The sequence below is a fragment of the Dryobates pubescens genome, chromosome 25 (genome assembly GCF_014839835.1).
Source record: "Dryobates pubescens isolate bDryPub1 chromosome 25, bDryPub1.pri, whole genome shotgun sequence".
Lineage (NCBI taxonomy): Eukaryota > Metazoa > Chordata > Aves > Piciformes > Picidae > Dryobates > Dryobates pubescens.
Genome location: NC_071636.1, coordinates 15,071,202 through 15,091,690, shown reverse-complemented (window position 1 = coordinate 15,091,690; position 20,489 = coordinate 15,071,202). Strand labels below are relative to the sequence as shown.

The following is a 20,489-nucleotide window of genomic DNA, read 5'->3' as shown; positions in this document are numbered from 1 at the left end:
AAAGGCAAAGCCAGGTGTTCTTCCTGCCTTCCTGCTTAAGCTGAAGTGAAAAGGAATAGGCAGGTTGAAGTAGGAACAACTTCCAATGGTTTCTGGGCCCATTTTCTCCATTTCTCTCTGACAGATCAGGACAGAAAGTTGCTTGCCTCTGTCTCACATTTCTCCTCCTTGATCTTACTGTTAGGGTCATTACATACTTTGAATTCAGTGGAACAGTCTTCCTTGGAAGCTATTAGCTGTGTAGCCAAGAGCTATGAAATTCTCCATCCTGACCTTTTATTTCAGTGCTTTCCCCTCACCCAACCTCACCTGTCTCTATAAAACTGCCCAGGAAGGCAGTGTCCTGTCTTTCAAATCCAAACTGCCCAAGAAGGCAGTGTTCTCTCTTTCAAATCAAGAGGTACAGCAAAAGTCTCTCCTTGTTTTGACTGCTAGCCCTGTGAGGTGGGACAGTTTGGCTCTTTTAAGGTGCCTGTTGTGCTACAGCACTGAGTGCAGCCTCACTTCTGTAAAAGCTGAGGCTGTTGGCTTTCAGACGTTGGTTTTGCTCACCAGGGCTGCCCTTGCTGTTGGGCAGCCCCTGCACACCTGGTGCTGCACTTCTCCAGCAGCTCTGCCCAGGGAACCGCACACTGAGTGTCCCTTTGCTGAAACCTGGGAAACCTTGCAATGTGTGTTCCCATGGAAAAGAAATAACATGTTGGAAGTGGTAGTGCTCTGCTCACTTGCCAAAGCATTCCAACCTAGCTGATTTCTCTGGAGCCTGTTCCTAGCTCATGGACAACTGTCATGTTTTCCAGCTGGACCCTCAGGCGTTGCAGGACAAGGACTGGCAGCGCACAGTCATCTCCATGAATGGGGTAAGCACAGAAAGCGCTGTCCCTCTTCTGTGCTGCAGTTCTTTGCTGTCCATTGCAGCACCGACAGAAGATTGAAGAGTAACAGCTGCTCTCTCCTGCTCAGGTTGAAGTGAAGCTGTCAGTGAAGTTCACCAGCCGGGAGTTCAGCCTCAAGAGGATGCCGTCTCGGAAGCAGACTGGGGTCTTTGGGGTCAAGATTGCTATTGTCACCAAGTGAGCTGCTGGGCCCTCTTCCTCCCTATTGCTGTGTAGCCAACTGGCCAGTGGGGTGCACATGTCCTCACCACACTGAGAGGTCTGTCAGTCCCACTTAGGTGTGGCTGCAGAAAGGAGACGCTGGCCATCCTCTGAGCTTCAGTTTTAGCAGGGGAGTAAATCAGTGTGCAGCCAGGCTTCAAAACCCAGGGTGTTTACTCACACTCCTCGCTCTGCTGAGGGCAGGAAGCACCCCTTGCCCCTTTACTCTGTAGTTAGAGGACTTGGTCACGGATTTCCAGAGCCACTGAACACTGAGGCTTCCTTTCCATAATCAAAAATGTTCCACTTCTGTGGATCCTATTATTTTAACCCCTGATCTTTTGTCATGAGTTGTTTGCCAGAAGAAACCTGTTTGTTCTGTTACGGTTTGGGAAGTATGGGATTTCCTTCCTGTGGAACTGCATGAATTGGAAAGGAACAGTGTTGCGATGTATCCAAGGACTGCTTGGGAATCCTCTGATTACCTGTGCAGAGTGGCACTCTAGGGGCACTGGGACCTGGCCAGCAGCCCAAGGGCTCAGGGCAGCTTCAGCACAGCCAAAGCCAAGCTGAGAGTCAGAAAACCCTCTCCAGTGTTAAAGGGAGTTCTTCAGCTCAGGTTTGAGAGTCTGCTCAGGCTTTCTGTCACCCAGTTTTCCAGATGGGGTGTTCTGAGGCAGGCTAGCTGGGATAACCAGCACTGGGGGCCTGGGCTGTGCTGAGCTCTGCTCTCGGCTTTTCAGGAGAGAGAGGTCCAAGGTGCCCTACATAGTGCGGCAGTGCGTGGAGGAGATCGAGCGGCGGGGCATGGAGGAGGTGGGCATCTACCGCGTCTCGGGGGTCGCAACCGATATCCAGGCTCTGAAAGCTGCCTTTGATGTCAGTAAGTATTTCTGTCTGCCGTCTCCCTCTGCACCCTGAGAACCTGCACGAGCTCCCTGCCAACTGCCACACTAGTTTAATCTCATGGGCCCCAAGAAGCATTAGGAGGCAGAGATACTTGCACAAGGAGAATCATTTTAACCCTGGCTGTGTGTTTGGTGAATGTCCTTCAGCTGCAGACACAACCCCAGACACAGAATGGGCTGGATCCTGATGCCAAACCACACACTTGTTACCCTTCCCAGCAGGCAGGAGGGGGCTGGCTTTGCCTGCCTTGGCACCCCTGGAAATGGCAGGCACCTTCTTCAGCAGCAATCAGAAGTCATGATTTTGTCACTGATGTGAGGCCTCTAAATTAACAAAAGTCCTTGAAATTGAGAGTGCTTTGTGAAAGAAAGCCAGCAAAGCAGTGTTCTAAGGGTGACTAGAGAGGGAGTTTGTGAAACTTGAGATGGGTGATCAGGGCTCCTGGGTTCTCTTCCTAACTGTGTCTAGACTGATGTGTGTGGACTGTCCAAGCAGGTGGTTCTGACCAACCTTTGTAAAGATTCCTTTGATTTGGGGGCAGAAAAGGGCTCCTTACTGCACTGCATGCAAAAGAATGGCATGCATGCCCCAAAAGGCACCAAGATCAGGCAGAGGACACCCCCACATTGCTGAGGTACAAGAAGTGAAATTCTGCCCTTCTTCCAGCCTCCACGTGGTTGTCCAAGGACATCTCAAGCCACACTGAGGCCTATGCTAAGAGCCCAGATTCACTTTTCCTGGACTTTTCTTCACTTGCTTTGTGGAATTTCGTCCTCCTCCTACTTTCACTCCCCCTAAGCTGCCAGCACCAGGTGTTCGAATCCTCAGCAGTGCAAGTGAGGGTGTTTCACATTTTGAAGAGCAAGTTTTATGTTAGATGCTGTTTTACCCTGAGCTTTCTGAAAGTAGTGCTGCCTCTGCTGGCTGGCCCGATGGGGTTAGGGAAAGGGGCTGGCTTTGCTGTTCTTAATGCTAACAAAACTGAAATGTGAGCCTGAATTGCCTGTATGCTTTAACTTGGGGGAGTCAGCCTCAGAGGCTCTCGTTCTAAGCTGTTTGAGGCAGGAAGTTGGAATAAGAACTTGTCACTAACAGAGGGTGGAATATAGTCAAACAAGGCTCGTGCCAGGTCAGACTGAGCTTGCTGGCACAGCAGAACCAACCCTGGGCAGTGTGGGGTCCCCCCGACTTGATTTATAGCTCTGAGCTCTTTGCAAGTTGTTTGTGCAGCAGCTCTCAGTTGTCAGAGGGTAGCTCATTTAGTCTGGAGAAATGTAAACAGGAAAGCTCCCAGCTGCTTGGGCAAAGGCAAAGGATAAACAGAGAGCCAAAGGAAGAAGAATGACCACAAGGCCAGCAGCTCCTTTACGCTGCCTGCCTTCTTCCCTCTTTCAGACAACAAAGATGTGTCGGTTATGATGAGCGAGATGGACGTCAACGCCATCGCCGGCACCCTCAAGCTCTACTTCCGGGAGCTGCCCGAGCCCCTCTTCACAGACGAGCTGTACCCCAACTTTGCTGAGGGCATTGGTGAGTAGCAGCAGAAATGACCTTTGCTGACTGAAACCCTTCTGTAGGAGGCTGCTCCTGGAGCAGTACAAAGCCTTGTTTATGGCGTTGGACAGAAGCCTGGAACAAGCTGTTAGGGAAGTGGAGCTCAGAAACGGGTGTTGGGATGACATCTGCTGTGAGCTTGAGCGGCTTTGCTTTTCTGTACATTGAAAATATGCAGGTTGCTGAAGGGTGGGGTCACAAAGTGACAGCCTTCTTGTAGGGCCAGGCCTGCTATTTGTGCCATGCAGCCTGCCAGGGAAGCCCTCCTGGAGGTGTGGGGTTACTGGTTGAAAGTGTGACAGCACTTGTACTGCTGGAGAGAAAAGGATTCTCTGCACATCTATGAAATAAAGAGATCCTGCAGGGTACTGACATGCTCTGACCTTCCAGCCTGTGATGTATCACAGCCCATTCAGGAGCATCTCTGCTGGTTTGGGAAATGCTGCAGTCAGTCAGATTTTTGTTCCCTGCCTGTGGTGATGCTTTGTTTCTGCCTTGCAGCACTTTCAGATCCTGTTGCAAAGGAGAGCTGCATGTTGAATCTGTTGTTATCGCTTCCAGAACCCAACCTTGTGACATTCCTTTTCCTTTTGGACCATTTAAAAAGGTAAGGAGGATGCTTTAGACAGAGGTTGGATCTGTGAAGTGTTGTGCTGTTGCAAAGCAGAGAATTTCTCCTGGCTTTCTGTTGAGTCACACAGCTGCAGAAGCATTTAGGGCTGTGAGCGCTCATCAGGTAACTGTTGCTTCATCCTGGGTTAGGAACTGGCTGGAGGGCCGAGCCCAGAGAGTGGTGGTGAATGGTGCCACATGCAGCTGGCAGCCAGTCACTAGTGGTGTGCCCCAAGGATCAGTGCTGGGCCCCATGCTCTTTAACATCTTTATTGATGATCTGGACCAGGGCATTGAGTCCATCATCAGTAAATTTGCTGATGACACCAAGCTGGGGGCAGGAGTTGATCTGCTGGAGGGTAGAGAGGCTCTGCAGTGGGACCTTGACAGCCTGGACAGATGGGCAGAATCCAACGGCATGAGATTGAACACATCCAAGTGCCAGGTTCTGCACATTGGCCACAACAACCCCATGAAGTGCTACAGGCTGGGGTCAGAGTGGCTGGAGAGCAGCCAGGCAGAGAGGGACCTGGGGGTGCTGGTCGATGGTAGGCTGAACATGAGCCTGCAGTGCACCCAGGCAGCCAAGAGGGCCAATGGCATCCTGGCCTGCATCAAGAACAGTGTGGCCAGCAGGAGCAGGGAGGTCATTCTGCCCCTGTACACTGCACTGGTTAGGCCGCACCTCGAGTCCTGTGTCCAGTTCTGGGCCCCTCAGTTTAGGAAGGAGGTTGGCTTGCTGGAGCGTGTCCAGAGAAGGGCAACAAAGTTGGTGAGGGGTTTGGAACACAAGCCTTGTGAGGAGAGGCTGAGGGAGCTGGGGTTGCTTAGCCTGGAGAAGAGAAGACTCAGGGGTGACCTTATTGCTCTCTGCAGCTACCTGAAGGGAGGTTGTAGACAGGCAGAGGTTGGTCTCTTCTCCCGGGCAACCAGCACCAGAACAAGAGGACACAGTCTCAAGCTGTGCCAGGGGAGGTTTAGGCTGGAGGTTAGGAAGAAGCTCTACACAGAGAGAGTGATTGCCCATTGGAAAGGGCTGCCCAAGGAGGTTGTGGAGTCACCATCACTGGAGGTGTTCAGGAGGAGACTTGATGGAGTGCTTGGTGCATGGTTTAGTTGATTAGGTGGTGTTGGATGATAGGTTGGATGTGATGATCTTGAAGGTCTCTTCCAACCTGGTTTATTCTATTCTATTCTATCCTCACTCAGTGAGGCTCTATATCCTGAATTCCATTCCCACTCACACTGAAAGGATTAGAACTGGGTCAAAGGGGGTAACAAAAGTCCTGTGGCTTATGTAGCACAAATGCAAATTCCTGCTGCAAGATCACTGCAAAGCTGCACCTGTATCTAGACACAAAGGCCAGGCAAGGGTTTAGTATCAACTGTGCAGCTTTGGCCATGGTTCAGGGCTCGCAAGGCCTCTCAGGAGGTGCCTGCAATCTCACATGATAGATTTGTTAAAACTGGAGCAGTTCTGCTAGCTAGGGTTGTCAGCTCCTTGCTTAGAGTGGGCTTTCTGATCCTGTGTCTGTGGAATATGGCCACAGCTAGGAAGAAGCATTTCCACATGTTTGATATGAGTGCAGGAAGCCTGAAACATGCAGAGTGTGATCATTGACATAGTTTGTACATGCCAGGGACTGTCACTGGGGAGATGAAAGAGGATCTTGAGACTGACCTCCTGGATTCAAATCCAGAAGATGTAGCTTTTACTTGTGTTTCTGCTGCAGACTTTTCTGCCCTTGGGTGAATTTCTTAACCTTTGTGCCTCAGTTTCTCATTTATAAAACTAAGATGAAAGCCTTTCCTTTATTCCTGTCTCTATTCTGCCTGCCCAGATGGTAAGCGGCAGGAAAAAGAAAGCTGTTCCCAGCTTGCTCCCCAAGTTTCAGCCATGGTTGTAGAGTGCCTGGAGACTGTGGCTGTGTCATACCAAGTTCTTTGAAGTTCATTTAGGGCCATGTGGAGAAAGTGGTGGTTTGAATGTATCTAAAACTTGTCCCAGAGGAGTCAATGTGGCTTCTTACTGAAGGACATCTCCAGACCCAGGTGTTTAAAAAGACTTACCTTGTTCCTTGTTTCTTCTCCCAGGGTTGCTGAGAGGGAAAGTGTTAACAAGATGTCTCTGCACAATCTGGCAACTGTCTTTGGACCAACGCTGCTCAGACCTTCAGAGAAGGACAGCAAAATCCCTGCCAACCCCACCCAGCCTATCACAATGACTGACAGCTGGTCACTAGAAGTCATGTCCCAGGTAAAATCCTGAACGTGCTGCTGGAATCCTGGGAAGACAAGTGTGGGAAAGTGCAGTCCTCTAGCAAGGCCTGGTCCAGCCACCCTGTTGTGTTCTCATGGCAGTGGTTCTGAGGAGCACAGACAACTGGCCACCCTTACACAGATGTTTTAGACTCTGCAGAGCTGTGTCTGCAGGCAGTTCAGTTTGCATCTGCAGGACTCCAGCTTCTCGTGAAGACCTGTCAGGACACAGAATTCTATTTGCTTCCTGTCTGGGCACAGCAGGATGGCTTGAGGGCTGCTCCCCTGGGGTTGAAGGACCTCACAGTGATGCTCCTCAGCACTTACATCACCATCAGTGATGCACAGTGAAATTCTGTGCTAAATTCGGATTTCTTTGGTCACCGCTGCCTTTCATACCCTGGAGGCTGGAAAAGGTGTCTCTGAGGCAGTGCAAACTGTCATGTTGCTGCTGTTACAGCATTAAACCAAATCCAGGACTGCAGGGGGTTCCTGTGTGGAGAGAGCCCTGGGCTCTCAGGTAGTCAGGGTGAGAATGAGCCAAGAGAGCATTATTGTTACCTCTTTCTTTCTCTTCCCAGGTTCAAGTTCTTCTGTACTTTCTGCAGCTAGAGACTATCCCTACCCCAGACAGCAAGAGGCAAAGCATTCTCTTTTCCACAGAGGTGTAGGTGCCTGTGGTGCCAACAGGACACAACAAACTGCTCTTGGCATAGATCACAACTGAGAAAAAGACAGCTGCATTTCTGCAAGCATTTCTGGCCTTCTCCTGTCCTGGGGATTGAAGGCCTGCCGCGTTTCTGCTGTGTGCTAACCAGAGACAAGCTGAAGAGCAAGGAGAGAAACCTCCATTCTTGATTGGCAGGACCAGAGCCAAGCTGGAGATGGAACTGTGCAGAGTCTCTGCTAGAAGGAGCAACAGACACTTGAACAAATGCACCACAGAGGGTGGCTGGTACTGTTGGGAGGGGACTGAAGGTATTCCTCATTTTATGGATTTAATTTATCATAAAGAAACTTCCAGATTTCTACTGCACACTTGCTAGGATGCCCCTCTTTGGGGGAGGGGGTAAGGATAGCTCACAACTGTGTCTTTAATAACTGCTGTTTTTAAAGTACTGTTCTAGGCCACAACAATAGCATTGCTTTGCAAGAGGAGAGAAGAAGGGAAGGGTCTGGGATCTTAAGGTTCCCTCCTCAGAAATCCAAGTCTTGATTTCAACAGGAGTCTAAAGAAATTGAACAGTTTTGCACACGACTAGAACTGTTGATTTCTTTAAGGGTTTTATTGGTTTGGGGTTTTGTTGCCATTTGGGTTTTTTTTGGCCCTACCCACCCCTTCCTTTGCAAACATTTATCCAGCTGTAGGGAAGGAGATGCCCTGCTCTTGCCTATGCTGCACTTCTGAGGGGTTTTTGGGGAGCCAGACCCAGTGGTGCTCCACTATAAACAGCACAGCAAACGAGAGAGGCAGGGGGCGCTGGAGACAGTGGTGCTGTTTGCAGCTTTACTGTTTGCATAAGCCAGGCAGGATTGCTGAATTCCTTAGACCCCCCCCCAAACTTGATGCAAATGAACTGTTAGTTCCCAGCACTCCAAAGCTGTTATCAATGCCAAAATAACCGAGGCATTTGTGAACAGAAACTACCGATCAATGGTGTTCGGTTTGGCTGGCTGCTTCCTCCAGACTTTGATCAGAAGATCCTTTCTCTGATACTTGAATTTTTGGAGGCTTTGTTCATTGCTTCCACAAGAATTTTTCTGGTAGGCACAAACTCCTGGGTAACCTTTGTCAGAATGTACTTCATGGACAATCTGACTAGAAGAGTGTATCATACACCTGTAGGAATTCCAACCTGTTGGGAAGCAGAGCAGTGAGGACATCTCTGCACAACCACAGGCAGCAGCACACAGTTCCAGCCAAACACCAGAGTGGTGTTTCCCTGCCCAGGTCAGTGAAAGCCACGGTTGGTGACCCAGGCCTACAGGGCTGCAGGACTTGTCTAGGGAGTCAAAAGCATCATCTCATTGCTGGTACCCAGAGCAGTCTTCTGGCTGTGAAGCAGTGTGCCAAACATCAGGGGTGGGAGCAATTCCACTGTTATTAACTACTCCAGCCCCTGCCCCCACTTGTCTCCTGTGCAGTTGTGCAGCTGCCATTTAGTAGCACCCATCCATCCATCACCATCCTGGTGACAGGACAAGTTCAGCCTGAAGACAACGGAAGGAATCATCGTGAGGAGGGGAGGGAGGGATAGACTTTGAAAAATGGGTAGAGTCTGGTTGTCATTTGAGGGGAAATACAGCAAGGAAAGCAAGCCCTGCTATGCTGAATTTCACATTGCTGATGGGTGATCTGCAACATCTCAATTGAAAAAAAACCAACAACAAAGGAGTCTTTAAACAAATGGGAAGAAAAAAATGGAAGGGATATGGTTTTGTAGTCACTGTAATTCTGACTGCTGCATAATGTTAGAAATGACTGTACTGTGAAGTTGCAAATTCAAGAAAACAAAAGCAATCTCCATTTCAATTTTGTGAGTATATCAATATTTTGCATGCTTTGTAAGGATACTTATAGGAATTTAATACTGCTTAGTGTCCCTCCCTCCTTAGGTCTGGGAGCAAACCTCTTTGTAATGTAATGTACAACTAGAAATTCCTTCTCTCTTCTCTGTATTTCACTACATTCCAACTTCTGAACACGTGAAAGAGAAAAAGTGTTTATAGTAGGAGGTGCTTTTATAGGGGAGGGAGGGAATGAAGGCAAGGAAACTTGAAAGCTGAAGATTTTGATATTGTTGCTTTGTTTCTTACTCTTTTGCCTTTCTGGAGGTAAAAAGTAGTCACAATCTTGAAAACCATTGATTTCAGAGAAGTCCTGGGGAGCAGCACCCACACTCCCTGGGTTTATTTCTGTGTTTGCTCTCCTGTTCAGCCAGTGGCTCTGTAGCAGTCCTGCTGCTGCAGGCTGCATGCTGGCCCCTCCATGCCCTTTAGTGTAGCTGAGGCAGGGGCACCACCGACAGCTTTGCATGGAAGAAAACCACCTAACCAAACTGTGCCAGGTGGTTGGGGACAGCTTTTTCCTTTTGGTGTTTGGAATCCGTGGCCGCTCTTTGCAGCGTTGGAACTGGAAAGCAATACCATGATGACTGTGCCAATTTACTTTTGCCCAAGTGTTTTATTTTTATTTATATAGGAGTTGGTTTTACTCTGAAATAACTGATCTCGAGCGTGTGACCACCAGAGACTCGCTCTGGCCTCGGTTACTGTGACAGGTTGTTGCTTTTAGGCTCTCCTTAGGATGCTCAGTTCTAGTGTAACATTATCTAACATGCAGGCATGTGGATCAGGGAAAAAAGAAAAAAAAATTAATTTAACTTAACCCATTAATTATTTCTGTTAAGTATGAAGATGTTTTCCCCAAAGCTGGTGATTTTGGGCTGGAAAAGATAGCGCTGTTGCTGCTGCTGCTGAACTCCTGGGCTCGTTTGAAATGTGAGGATTGATTTCTGCAGTTCCCCTTAGTCTTGAAATTAAGGGGTTTCAAGTAGTCTTATGTTTGCAGAAAGGGTTTCCAAAAGGCTTTTGTGTTCTTTTCCCAGGGATATTGGTTGGTCTGTCTGTTGTTTTGGGATGGGGTTTGTTTGTTTGTTTGTTTGTTTGTGGTGTTTTTGTTTGTTTAATAAGCCTTATCAGACTTAAACAAAAAGGGAATTGCAAACCATGGCTTGAGAGGTATCCTGATTTCTACTCTCATATGTTCCCTTGTGAATTGTGTCAGAAAACTGAACTCTTCCATTTTCTCTATCAAAAAGGTACAGTAGTAACAAGATAAGAGCAAACTAGCCAAAACTTGCCCTTCACTTGTGTGCCCTGGGATCTTCTGATTTTTCAGTCTGTAGTGTGCTGGAAAGTTCTCTAGAAAGGAAGCTCTCAGTTGCAGGAATCTGACCTGGGCAGTCTGTGTATCTCCACTTGAAGCAGCAGTTTCCTGCCATTTAGAAACTATTTGGAAATTCTCATAGATGATTTTTAACACTGAGTAGGTTGTTAAGTAAAATGTAAAAATTAAGTAAAGCAAACTATGGGAAAGGTTTCAAAGTTGGGCAAGAAATAAGTTCATCAGCTTCAGCTTTGTGTTTGTGTGCGCTGTGTGTGGGAGTGTCTGAAACCTGTCCGTTCCGATGCTGCTGTTCTTTATTCTTGCACACTTCTAACGAGCTGAGGCAGTAGCTGAGCTGGTCCAGGCTGTATTTCAATGCTGCTCTTTTTCCATGTGTCAGCTCAGGGCAGAACACTGCGGCGTGGGGAGGACCTTTGCAGCCTGCCGCCGTTCTGGCCCGCAGTACCTGTCGCAAGCAGTCCGCACGGAGCGCACCTGCACCGCCCGTGCTGGCCACGAGGGGGCGGGAGCAGAGTGTCCCGGCCCAGGCACCCCAGCTGCTTGGGAGGCTGGTTGGTTGGGGTGGTGTTCTGAGCTCATTTAAACATGTACTGCTCTTGGAGTTGTTCGAACAGATGTACTGCTCTTTAAAGCTTACCGGGATCTCCAGGTTTGCTCCTCAACCTTTAACACTGTCACAAAGTGTTCTCTGCTCTTAGCCTGCCCTTCTTGCAAGTTTGTATCAAAGGGAAATTAGCTTTAAAAATCTGATAACTCACTGCTTGGTTCTTCTGATGCAGTGCTTGGTCACCTGCTGGGGTAACATTATCAGCTGTGGTATTCTTCTTAGAGAAATGTTGGTAAGAACTGGGGAATGTTTTTAGACAAACCTCTACCCTTGCTCTTGCTACCTGTATTCCAGACCACGGGGGCTCAATAGCAGAGGGCCAGTACATTCATGGCTGCAGGGGCTTTGCTTCTGTTCCTTGAAGAAGAAAAATCCAAAAGGGCAGTTCCTAAGCAGATAACATCAAATTAGTCAGATTCTTGGTGTAATTAGGATGCAATTGGCTTATGCCCTCTTAAATTTGCAGTCCAGGTTGTTTTTCTTTGTTAACTTGGTTACGTTGTCATAGTCCCCTTGCTGGGGAAGTAACCCTGCTGCCATTCACTTCCCTTATACTGGGGGGGGTGCAGCTGAGCCACTGGAGCCTTAGCTTAGTGTTAGCAGCTCTCCATTCTGGGCTAGGAGGAAGTGAGTGTTCCTAGGTATTCCTTCAGCTTCCTGCATGGGCAGAATCACGCACAGGTGTTGCCCTTAGCCCAACAAAAGCTCTAAAGGAAGCACCTCCAGTTAATGATTATTCCTTAAGGAGGCTTTAGGCAATAACACACAGAGAGGCATAATTGGGAATCACTCAGATCACATGGGCTGGAACTGAGAAGTCCTCACTTCACATCACAGAGGCTGGCCTATGCCCAGGATAGCTGAGCAAGCCTTGCTCCCCAGGAAATAAACATCGATAGAGGAGCACCAGGAGCTGAAATGCTGTAGCCTCCCTGTTCTGATGTGCTACAGCCCCTCTTGCTACTGACAATGGACAGTTCAGTGCTGAGAAAGCAAAGCTTAGCTCCTGTTCTCTACCTGCTTTTTTCACCCTGTGGCAATAGCTAAAGGGGAGCAGTGAAATCTGTGTGTTCCCACAAGTGAAACTCCACTGCAAAGGCAAAAGCTAACAGAAGCAGGTCAGGCTGTTGTTTAACCCTCTGTTTCTGGGCTGCAGAGATAAAATTCCCCAGTGTGCTACAGTGATGATAGGGCCAGAGCAAACAGCTTACCCTCATTCTCCCCCTTCCATGACCAACTCCTTGGATTTAGGCCTTAGAAGTCAAGCAATTACATAAATGCTGTTGCCAAGAATCAGAAAACTATTAAATGAGCTGTTTTGCCTCCAGTGCTGATTCTCTTTGTCACCATCTCACGGTGGGATTGCTGGAGACAAGCAGGTGGGCCATGACAATGTCTTCCATGGAGTTTATTTGCCACACTCAAGTTTCACCTTGCAGTGAGAAAGACCCTTTCTTTTCCAACAGAAACCACATCACATCATTCTACACTCAGGCGCACAACTCCCACATAGAGAGGTTCCCTGTAGAAGAGGTAACCCTGGAGATAACTAAAATCCTTCCAGTCCTCTGGTGCAGCATGGGCCAGTCACTGCCAGAGCTCTGGGCTGGTGATTACCCAGGCCCCAACCCAGCAGAACTGCCTGCTCTACTGCTCTGTCTTAGTTGCAGTTGTGTTCAAATCCTCTTCTCAAAATGGTTCATCAGAGTGGAGAAAACTCTTCTGTTTTCCACTGGAGCTTTTGTTGGTGTAGCTGCTGCAGTCCTTTTCCCTGGTGGTAGGGGGCTGTGAGAAGCCCTGGCACTCTACAGATGAGCCATTTCTCTGATCTACAGGATGATTTGTACCACAAGGCCACGTTGCATCCCTTTGGATGCATGAGAGGGCAGGCTGTGTACAAACCAGCTTACTGCCTGAGGGGAAATACAGCAGCTTTCTGTTGATGACTCAAAACAAGGATGACAACGGGTAGAGCCCACCAGTGAGCAGATGGCCTTGGTCCTGAGATGCTCACAGCTCTCCAGGACAGTTTGAGACCCACAAGGCAGTTACAGGAAGAGATTCATTCTGTTCCTTCTCACTGTGCCTGAGTGCTCAAATGCCAATTTACACGGAGTAGCTCAAATTTCCTCCATTTTAGTCCCATTTTGGGAGAAACTGGGAGCACACAAACATGTTATACAAATAGTCAGCTGAAATCCGTATCTAAAAACTATTTCAAATGCAGTAGGTGGCAATGTACAAGTTGCTGTAGCAAAAGGACATTTATTCACAACAAGCCTTTTCTAATCCCTTCTTTACTACTTCTCAGCCTGAGAAGTCTTGGTTTGAGCATCACAGTTACATGTGAACACTTACAGAAGCCTCTCAGTAAGGTATTAGGAGTCCTGAATAAAACTTGCCCACGCAGGGCCAGGTGTTTGAGGGACATCAGTGCTAACCAAGGCAGCAAAAAGAAGACAAAAAAGGGTTGTGCTGGATGACTGGGAAGAACAACAAGAGAGTGAGTTTAAAAATGATCTCACATCAGGACACTGAAATGTCCTTCCTGTGTCTGTCCAGCAAAAAAGCCAATAAAATCAAGCTGTGTAGTTTGTTCTTATCTCTAGGATTTCACCAGTGTTTATAATCTGTGAAGAACTGCAAGGAAAGGAGTTAAGACTATTTATTTAAGTATAAATACAATTAAATTATATGATTAGTGCTAAATTATCAGGTGTAGAAGACAAACAATTTGTTATTGTTTGGATAATTTTGGGTTTCATCAGAGTTAATCTTGCTGGCACTGTTTTAATGCTACCACGTCAGGAGTCAGTTTGTGACATTTTACACTGCTGTTGCTTAGTGCTTCAGTACCTCAGAGTGCTCTGCTTTGGGGACAGAAAACCTAATCCTATGAGTTTACTACTGAAAGGTGTTGAAACTGTACTGCTAAACATCTCTCAGTGTGGGCCGAAAAAGGGGGAAAAAAGGAAAGGGAAGGGGGGAGCTGTCATTCTGGGTATTTTATTTTTAATTTCTGAGAAAAGTGGTATGAAAAAGGGATCAAAAAAACTGTATTTGGGGAGGGAGGGAATGGCATTTGTAGCCTTTCTTTGTACACAATGTTAAATAAAATCTCCTGTATCTACGTTTGATTCTTTTGGTCTTATTTAAGTGAAAACTAGGCACCTATTACAGTGACTGTGTGAACTGCATTCAGCTGAGTTTGCTGGAGGTATGGAACTTAACCCTGCAAAATAAGTACTCCTTAAAAACTAGAGATTAGTTCAGGGGGATGGCTGAATTAAACTAACCTAACTATAATGTGTGGAAGTAGTTCACGTGTAAGGCAGAGAAGTAGCTGAGCAAAACAGACCAGCTCTGTACTAATCCTTTTGTAGGAGTACTTCAGTGTGGAAACTGAATCAGTTACTGATTTGGTGCTTTATTTAACAAAAAATTATTAATGTAATTAAAGTCCAGATTTAACACCATATCTAAACCTCTCTACAATAAAAAGTTACTTTCCTGAAAGCTCTCCAGCTGACTGTCATGCTGCGTGGATCACCAAGATGGTGTCTCAAAGGCAACATCCAGCACAGAGATAAAGAGTGCTGACTGCATTGTGTTCAAAACTACACCAAAATGAGATGCAGGTCAAGAAAGCAGTGCCCTGCTTTACCCCTAAATGGGGAAAAGAAGCTCAGTGAATGTTATTCCTGTTACAGCCAGGGCTGTGTCTGTGGAACATAAAATAGTTTCAAGCCCATTTCCAGCTAGCTCCAGTGTGGCATCCTGCAGCAAGGCTCTCCCTCGGTTCCAAAGCCTGCCTGTAGTGCAACCACACTGAATGGTGTGAGGATGACACCAAGGGAGCCTGGAAGCTGTCATGTCCCGCAGCAGCTGCTGTCTCCTACCAGGAGCTCGGCTCACAGCCCTACTCCTACTGCCTTATCTCTGCTGTCTACCAGGCTGGTACTTCTCAGCTGCTTTCCCCCACCTGCACACCAGGGTGGGCAGCACTGTCACTGTCTTGAGATGAATGGCAGAGTGCAGGCTGGTGCAGATTGAGACAGTGTGCAGTTCTGCTACCCTGCCTTCCTGCAATGAGACAGAATGAATGAAACTTGAGGCTGAAGCAGGATGAGAAAGAACAGATGAGTGCATAACAACCATGGGTGTTCCATGCAAATTGCTACACCTAAGCAGGTGTCTCTTCATGTTCCAGGCAGCCCTCCCTCTGCTTCCTGAGACTTGGAGCAGGCTCCTCTGAGGCAGCTGCTCCCCCAAAGCCCTGTAGGACACAGTGCTCAGTCTGAGACAGGATCAGCTGTACCTACTTGACTCTGAGGCACTTGTCTGCTCTTTGTTAGAAGCTTCCAATTATGGAGATTCTGTAATCCTCTTGGGCAATCTAATCCCAAACATAACCACAAGAAGAAAGTTTTCCTCACCAACAGCTGAACCACTCTTAAACACACAACAGGACCTAATGCTGCCGTCTTATGCAGCTTTTTCCATTGACCTTTCACGTAACTGACTTAGGATGCCAGCCATATGCACCACAGCTACCAGATTGGTCATTAATTTACTGAGCTGAAGCAGCCACCTTCTGTTTCCTGCTGGAAAAGAGAAAGCAGAGACCCTGTGTGGGCTCCTGTGAGAAATACATTGTGCAAAACAAATGCAAGCATTTTTCACACCCCTAATACAGAAGGGCTGCTGCTGATGGTCCAAATCCAAAACTAGAACATAGAACAACATTTTGTTGAACACCCCATGGATCAGAAAACCTGGTGGAATGGCATTGGGCACGTTGTTAGAAAACTAACACCTGAAATACTCCTTCAGTACAAAGGAGCCTTTCAGTGTCACACAGTTGCACCCTGTGTGTGCAGCAGCCTTCCAGGGGAATCCCCAGAAGTTGGGAAGGGACAGAGTGACTGAGATGGGCTGGAAAGGACATCAGGAGAAAGTCACTGACTTTGTAAGACACATAAACAGGACATTTTTTCCCACCGTGTAAATCAAACTATGTTGTAACATCTGGAAGCATACATCCCTTCAGCTTTAAAGGGAATTCTGATGAAATACAGACTCATTTACTTTGCTTTACAGTATTAGAAATTATATTTTCCCCAAGATGACTGTCAGTCTTACTTGACCTCAATAACCTGCAGCCCTGAGCAGCAATGTACCTTAAGGAAGAGCCTTAAAGTGAGGTGTTTCTTTTGCTAGAACGACAGAACTGCTGCTGGGACACAGACTTTAACCCATGGTCTGAGCTCAACAGAAATCTTGATGGGGACATTTTCACAGGGATATATCAAATTGGCACATTTTCATAGCACTTTCTAGCCCACACCTGTAAAGAGCGACTCTGCTTTATCTCCCGTTAAAGCACCAACACTCATTTGGGTTTATTAACAGCAGCTGCTTGCCATTCACTGCTGCAGACATATCCTGTGTAACAACACTGAGCTACAAGCCTCAGCTTAGAGCAGTCTTTTAAAAGGAGCTAGAAGTCTGAAAGCTGATGGTCACACAGCTCTTGTAACCTAGAACAAAGCTATTCTCTATGACAGTTAAACACTTGCTTCTCACTCAGATGAAAACCCAAATGAAAATGAATGAAAACTCCCTTTTTTACTAGGAATCACATGGAAAAGACGACAGGACATAGAGAACAATTTTTCACAGTAACACTAAGCCATTGAAACGATCTCCCCAGGGAAGTGGTGAAGTCCCTGACGTTGGACACTATTAGCTGGACAGAGGCTGGGCCACCTTATCTAGGCTGTGTTTTCACCAAGGAAGGCTAGACCCGATGATTCATAGATTGATAGAATGGTTTAGGTGGGGAGGGGCCTTAAAGATCACCTGTTCTGTAAGGTACCGATTTGCGACTCTCCACTCGCGGCTCGGCCGGGCTCTGCTGCCCGCCTGCGGCACACCCCACACCGGCGCGGCGCTGCCCGCCTGCGGCACACCCCACACCGGCGCGGCGCTGCCCGCCTGCGGCACACCCCACACCGGCGCGGCGCTGCCCGCCTGCGGCACACCCCACACCGGCGCGGCGCTGCCCGCCTGCGGCACACCCCACACCGGCGCGGCGCTGCCCGCCTGCGGCACACCCCACACCGGCGCGGCGCTGCCCGCCTGCAGCACACCCCACACCGGCGTGGCGCTGCCCGCCTGCAGCACACCCCACACCAGCGCTGCCCGCCTGCGGCACACCCCACACCGGCGCGGCGCTGCCCGCCTGCAGCACACCCCACACCAGCGCTGCCCGCCTGCAGCACACCCCACACCGGCGTGGCGCTGCCCGCCTGCAGCACACCCCACACCAGCGCTGCCCGCCTGCAGCACACCCCACACCGGCGTGGCGCTGCCCGCCTGCGGCACACCCCACACCGGCGCTGCCCGCCTGCAGTACACCCCACACCAGCGCTGCCCGCCTGCAGCACACCCCACACCGGCGCTGCCCGCCTGCAGTACACCCCACACCGGCGCTGCCCGCGGCGTTAGCTGCACTCCGAGCTTTGCTACATTCGCAGGCTCCCCGCCCACAAGGTTCCTCTGAAGCATAAAGTTGCAAATTTATTTCAGAATTAAACTTGAGCGTTGTTTTTACCACAGCGGCAGTCAGGCCTTGGGCAACCGCCCGGCCGCCCCACAGGCCCGCCTCGAACGAGAAGCACCTCGGCCCCTCAGCGCCGGGCCGCCGCCGCAGCGAGGGAGTGACAGAGCCCCCGCACAGCCTCGCCGCCGGGTTCCCGGGCGCCGGGGGAGCCCCAGCCGGTTACCGTCCCCTCGCCGCGGGGCAGCTCCCCAGGGGCGGCCGCCGCCGCCACCTCCCGCCCTCCGGCGCAGATCGGCGCGAGAAGCCTCGCCCGGTCACGCCCCCTGCGGGAAGGGCGGGCGGGGCGCGCTGGGCCGAGAGGGGGCGCTAGAGCGCATGCGCTGCCGCTGGGCGCACTCCCCCCTTTCCCCTCCCCCTAGTTAGGCGCGCGCCGGGCCCGTGGGGCGGCTGCGCCTGTGCAGTGCGGAGGTACCGCCCGCGAGGGGCGGGGCCCAGGCGGAGGCGGGCGGAGGGGTCGCTGCCGTCCTCGCGCGCCCCTCGCGCGCCCCTCGCGCCCCCTCCCCTTCTCGCCGTGGCGCTCGCGGCCCGGCCCGGCCTGACCCGGTGCGGTCCCCCGAGACTCGGGCCGCGCCGCGAAGAAGCGGCAACGAGGCGGCTGCCTGGTAAGCGCCGAGCGCCGGCGAGCCCAGCTCAGCCCCGACCCCCGGCCGGCCGCCCTCCCGCCCAGGGGTCGGCCGCGCAGGCCCCGACCGGGCCTATGTCCTGGGTTCCTACCGCCCGCCCATTGCTTCTGCCGGCTGTAGCGCCTCACCGCCGTGGGGAGCCGCTTCCCGCGTCGCCCGGCCCGAGGCTTGGTCTCCTCACCACCGCCGCCGACCCCTGCGCCCGAGGGGCCGCCGGCCGCGCTGTCACCTCTCCGCGCCGCCTGCCCTCCCAGACGCTTGCGGCAGTGACAGTCGCCCTGAGCCCGCCGCAGCCCTCTCCGCGCGCCTCCGGGGCCGCCCCGCGGCCGCATTCTCCTGGCCCTCTCGATCCGCGCGCTGCGTCGTCCCTGTCACCCATTTTGTGACTGTCCTTTCGAGGCGCTGCCGGCGACAGCTGCCCCGGGGTGCCCCGGGGGAGGCCGGCTCTCTCGTCTGCTTGGGAGGCTGTGAGGTAACGGAAGGCTTCGCGGCTCTCGGCTAGCGGGCCAGGTTCTGGTTTGCCTGGGTTTCCATCCCACTGCGGGACCGTTTGTTCCGTGCTGCTGGCTTGTTTCTGTGGAAGAGGACCGTGGTGGTGCCTGTGGGAGCTCTCTGAGGGGAAAGGTAGAGTGCCCGCACTTCATCACCTTTGGAGCTAGGTTGCGGTGTGGCGGGGAGAACCTTTCTCTGCATTCTGGTCTCACAGTTATGTGGAGTGCTTTTCTGCGTTTTTGTACCAGAGAGATCGCAAGTTCCAGCTTTGTGCTTGCTACCTACGTTCCTGTGCCTCAAAGTGTTCCTTTTGCAAGCCTTACGTGATCTGGTAGTGCCAGGGATGGAGGCAAATAGATTCTTGTGGCTGAGCCAACATCGGAGTCACCAGCCTGTTCTGAGAGTCCTTTATACTCTGTGTCCTCAGAGAGAAAAAACAAAGCACTGCTGATGCACAGCAAGCTGCACACTTCTCTACACAGCAGCATCTCACTGTGGCTTCACGAAGCATTTGTCTGGAGTAGCATAGGATCTGGAAAACATAGCTCCCCTGACGCAGAAAATGTGTCTTCTAAATGGTTCCAGTGGGTGAAGTGTGCTGAAGGGCCATAGGTTCTGTCAGAGGACACAGTCTGTGCAAGCTCTACTCACCCAAAAGGCAAACATAAACCTTCTGTTGCTGTTTCCGGTGTAATTAATGGTATGGACTTTGGCTGCTGATACGTGGGCAAGCTAAAGCCAGTGGCTGCTTTAACACTCTGTGGATCCTAATACAGATTTTCAGTACCTCCAAAGTGCAGTTTCTCCTCCCTACTCTTAGCTCAGTTCCTGCTTGTTGGTTAATTGCTCACAAAAGTTGAGAGCAAGTCATTGTAAACGGTCTGATACTGAAGTTGAGAAACTGAGTCAGGGATGGTGTCTTGGGTCTTGTGACACTGCCACTTAATTTGTGGTTAATGGAAAAAGCAGATTCTAGGCTGGTGGACTCTGCAAAATCAGGAAAAAGGAAACTTGGTTTTTCATGTGGTTTTGTATGTCTGAAGCCCTGTGTCTGTTTGGTTGGGTTTTCTTGAATATAGTGTGTAACTGTGGGGAGCAAAACAACTCAAATCTTTAAATCTTGTTGACTGCCTGTACCATTACTATCAAACACAGTGCTGTCTAAGTGAACATTGCAGGCCACATTTCCCAGGTCTTTTATCTGCTCAAGTCGAAGAGCCCTTTGTTGACATGAGTTTTGGTGTGGTCATTGATAAAGATCTGTGTTCTCTCTTTGGTAGCATAGAGGGCTGTTTTATTAAAATCTGATGATGGGGGAACATTACAGCAGGCAGACCTTTGTGCAGGGATTTCTAGTTCCCATGGGCTGTACCTCTTACTGTGCTTTGCAGCTTAGCAGCCCTGCGGTGTTTTCTCTGTGTTCTAAGGCGGTGTCATCCCTGTGGCCTTCCAGACATTCTGTCAAAGACTTAAGGAGATACTTGAGTGAGGGTTTCCCTTACTCTGAAGAGTGTGTCCATGGTAGCAACGCAAACCTTGGGTCATAGGATGAGTTCTGGCATGTGATTTTTCATGCTCATAACCTGTCACCATGGTCACTAGTATGGCTTATCTTGGCCATCTGGCATTTTCCTAAGCCATGTGTGGGCATCACTTAAAGGTGTCAAGTGCCAGGAGTTCTTCAAGCAGGCATGGGGGACATGGCTACCCTTTCTGTATGGGGAAAGGAGGAAGTGATTTTGGCTATATAGTCACAAATCAAACAGTGCAGGTTTGGCTCCAGCCTGGAGAAGAGTGTCTG

At 50.0% G+C, this 20,489-nt stretch overlaps 2 protein-coding genes across 3 annotated transcripts in view; both read left to right on the top strand.

Annotated features, from left to right (window-relative positions):
* The window catches only part of BCR (BCR activator of RhoGEF and GTPase), a 95,130-nt gene extending 87,192 nt beyond the window's left edge, over positions 1–7,938 (top strand). The window contains exons 17-23 of the mRNA XM_009910974.2: positions 801–860; positions 964–1,073; positions 1,841–1,980; positions 3,402–3,536; positions 4,062–4,167; positions 6,267–6,429; positions 7,013–7,938. Coding sequence (XP_009909276.1) covers positions 801–860; positions 964–1,073; positions 1,841–1,980; positions 3,402–3,536; positions 4,062–4,167; positions 6,267–6,429; positions 7,013–7,102 — 804 coding nt within the window. The 3' untranslated portion in view covers positions 7,103–7,938. The remainder of the gene's footprint in view (positions 1–800; positions 861–963; positions 1,074–1,840; positions 1,981–3,401; positions 3,537–4,061; positions 4,168–6,266; positions 6,430–7,012) is intronic.
* Positions 7,939–17,966: 10,028 nt separating this feature from the next.
* The window catches only part of SPECC1L (sperm antigen with calponin homology and coiled-coil domains 1 like), a 63,821-nt gene continuing 61,298 nt past the window's right edge, over positions 17,967–20,489 (top strand). For both annotated transcript variants that reach the window (XM_054172797.1, XM_054172796.1), the window contains exon 1: positions 17,967–18,175. The gene's annotated coding sequence lies outside the window, so the exon portion shown is untranslated. The remainder of the gene's footprint in view (positions 18,176–20,489) is intronic.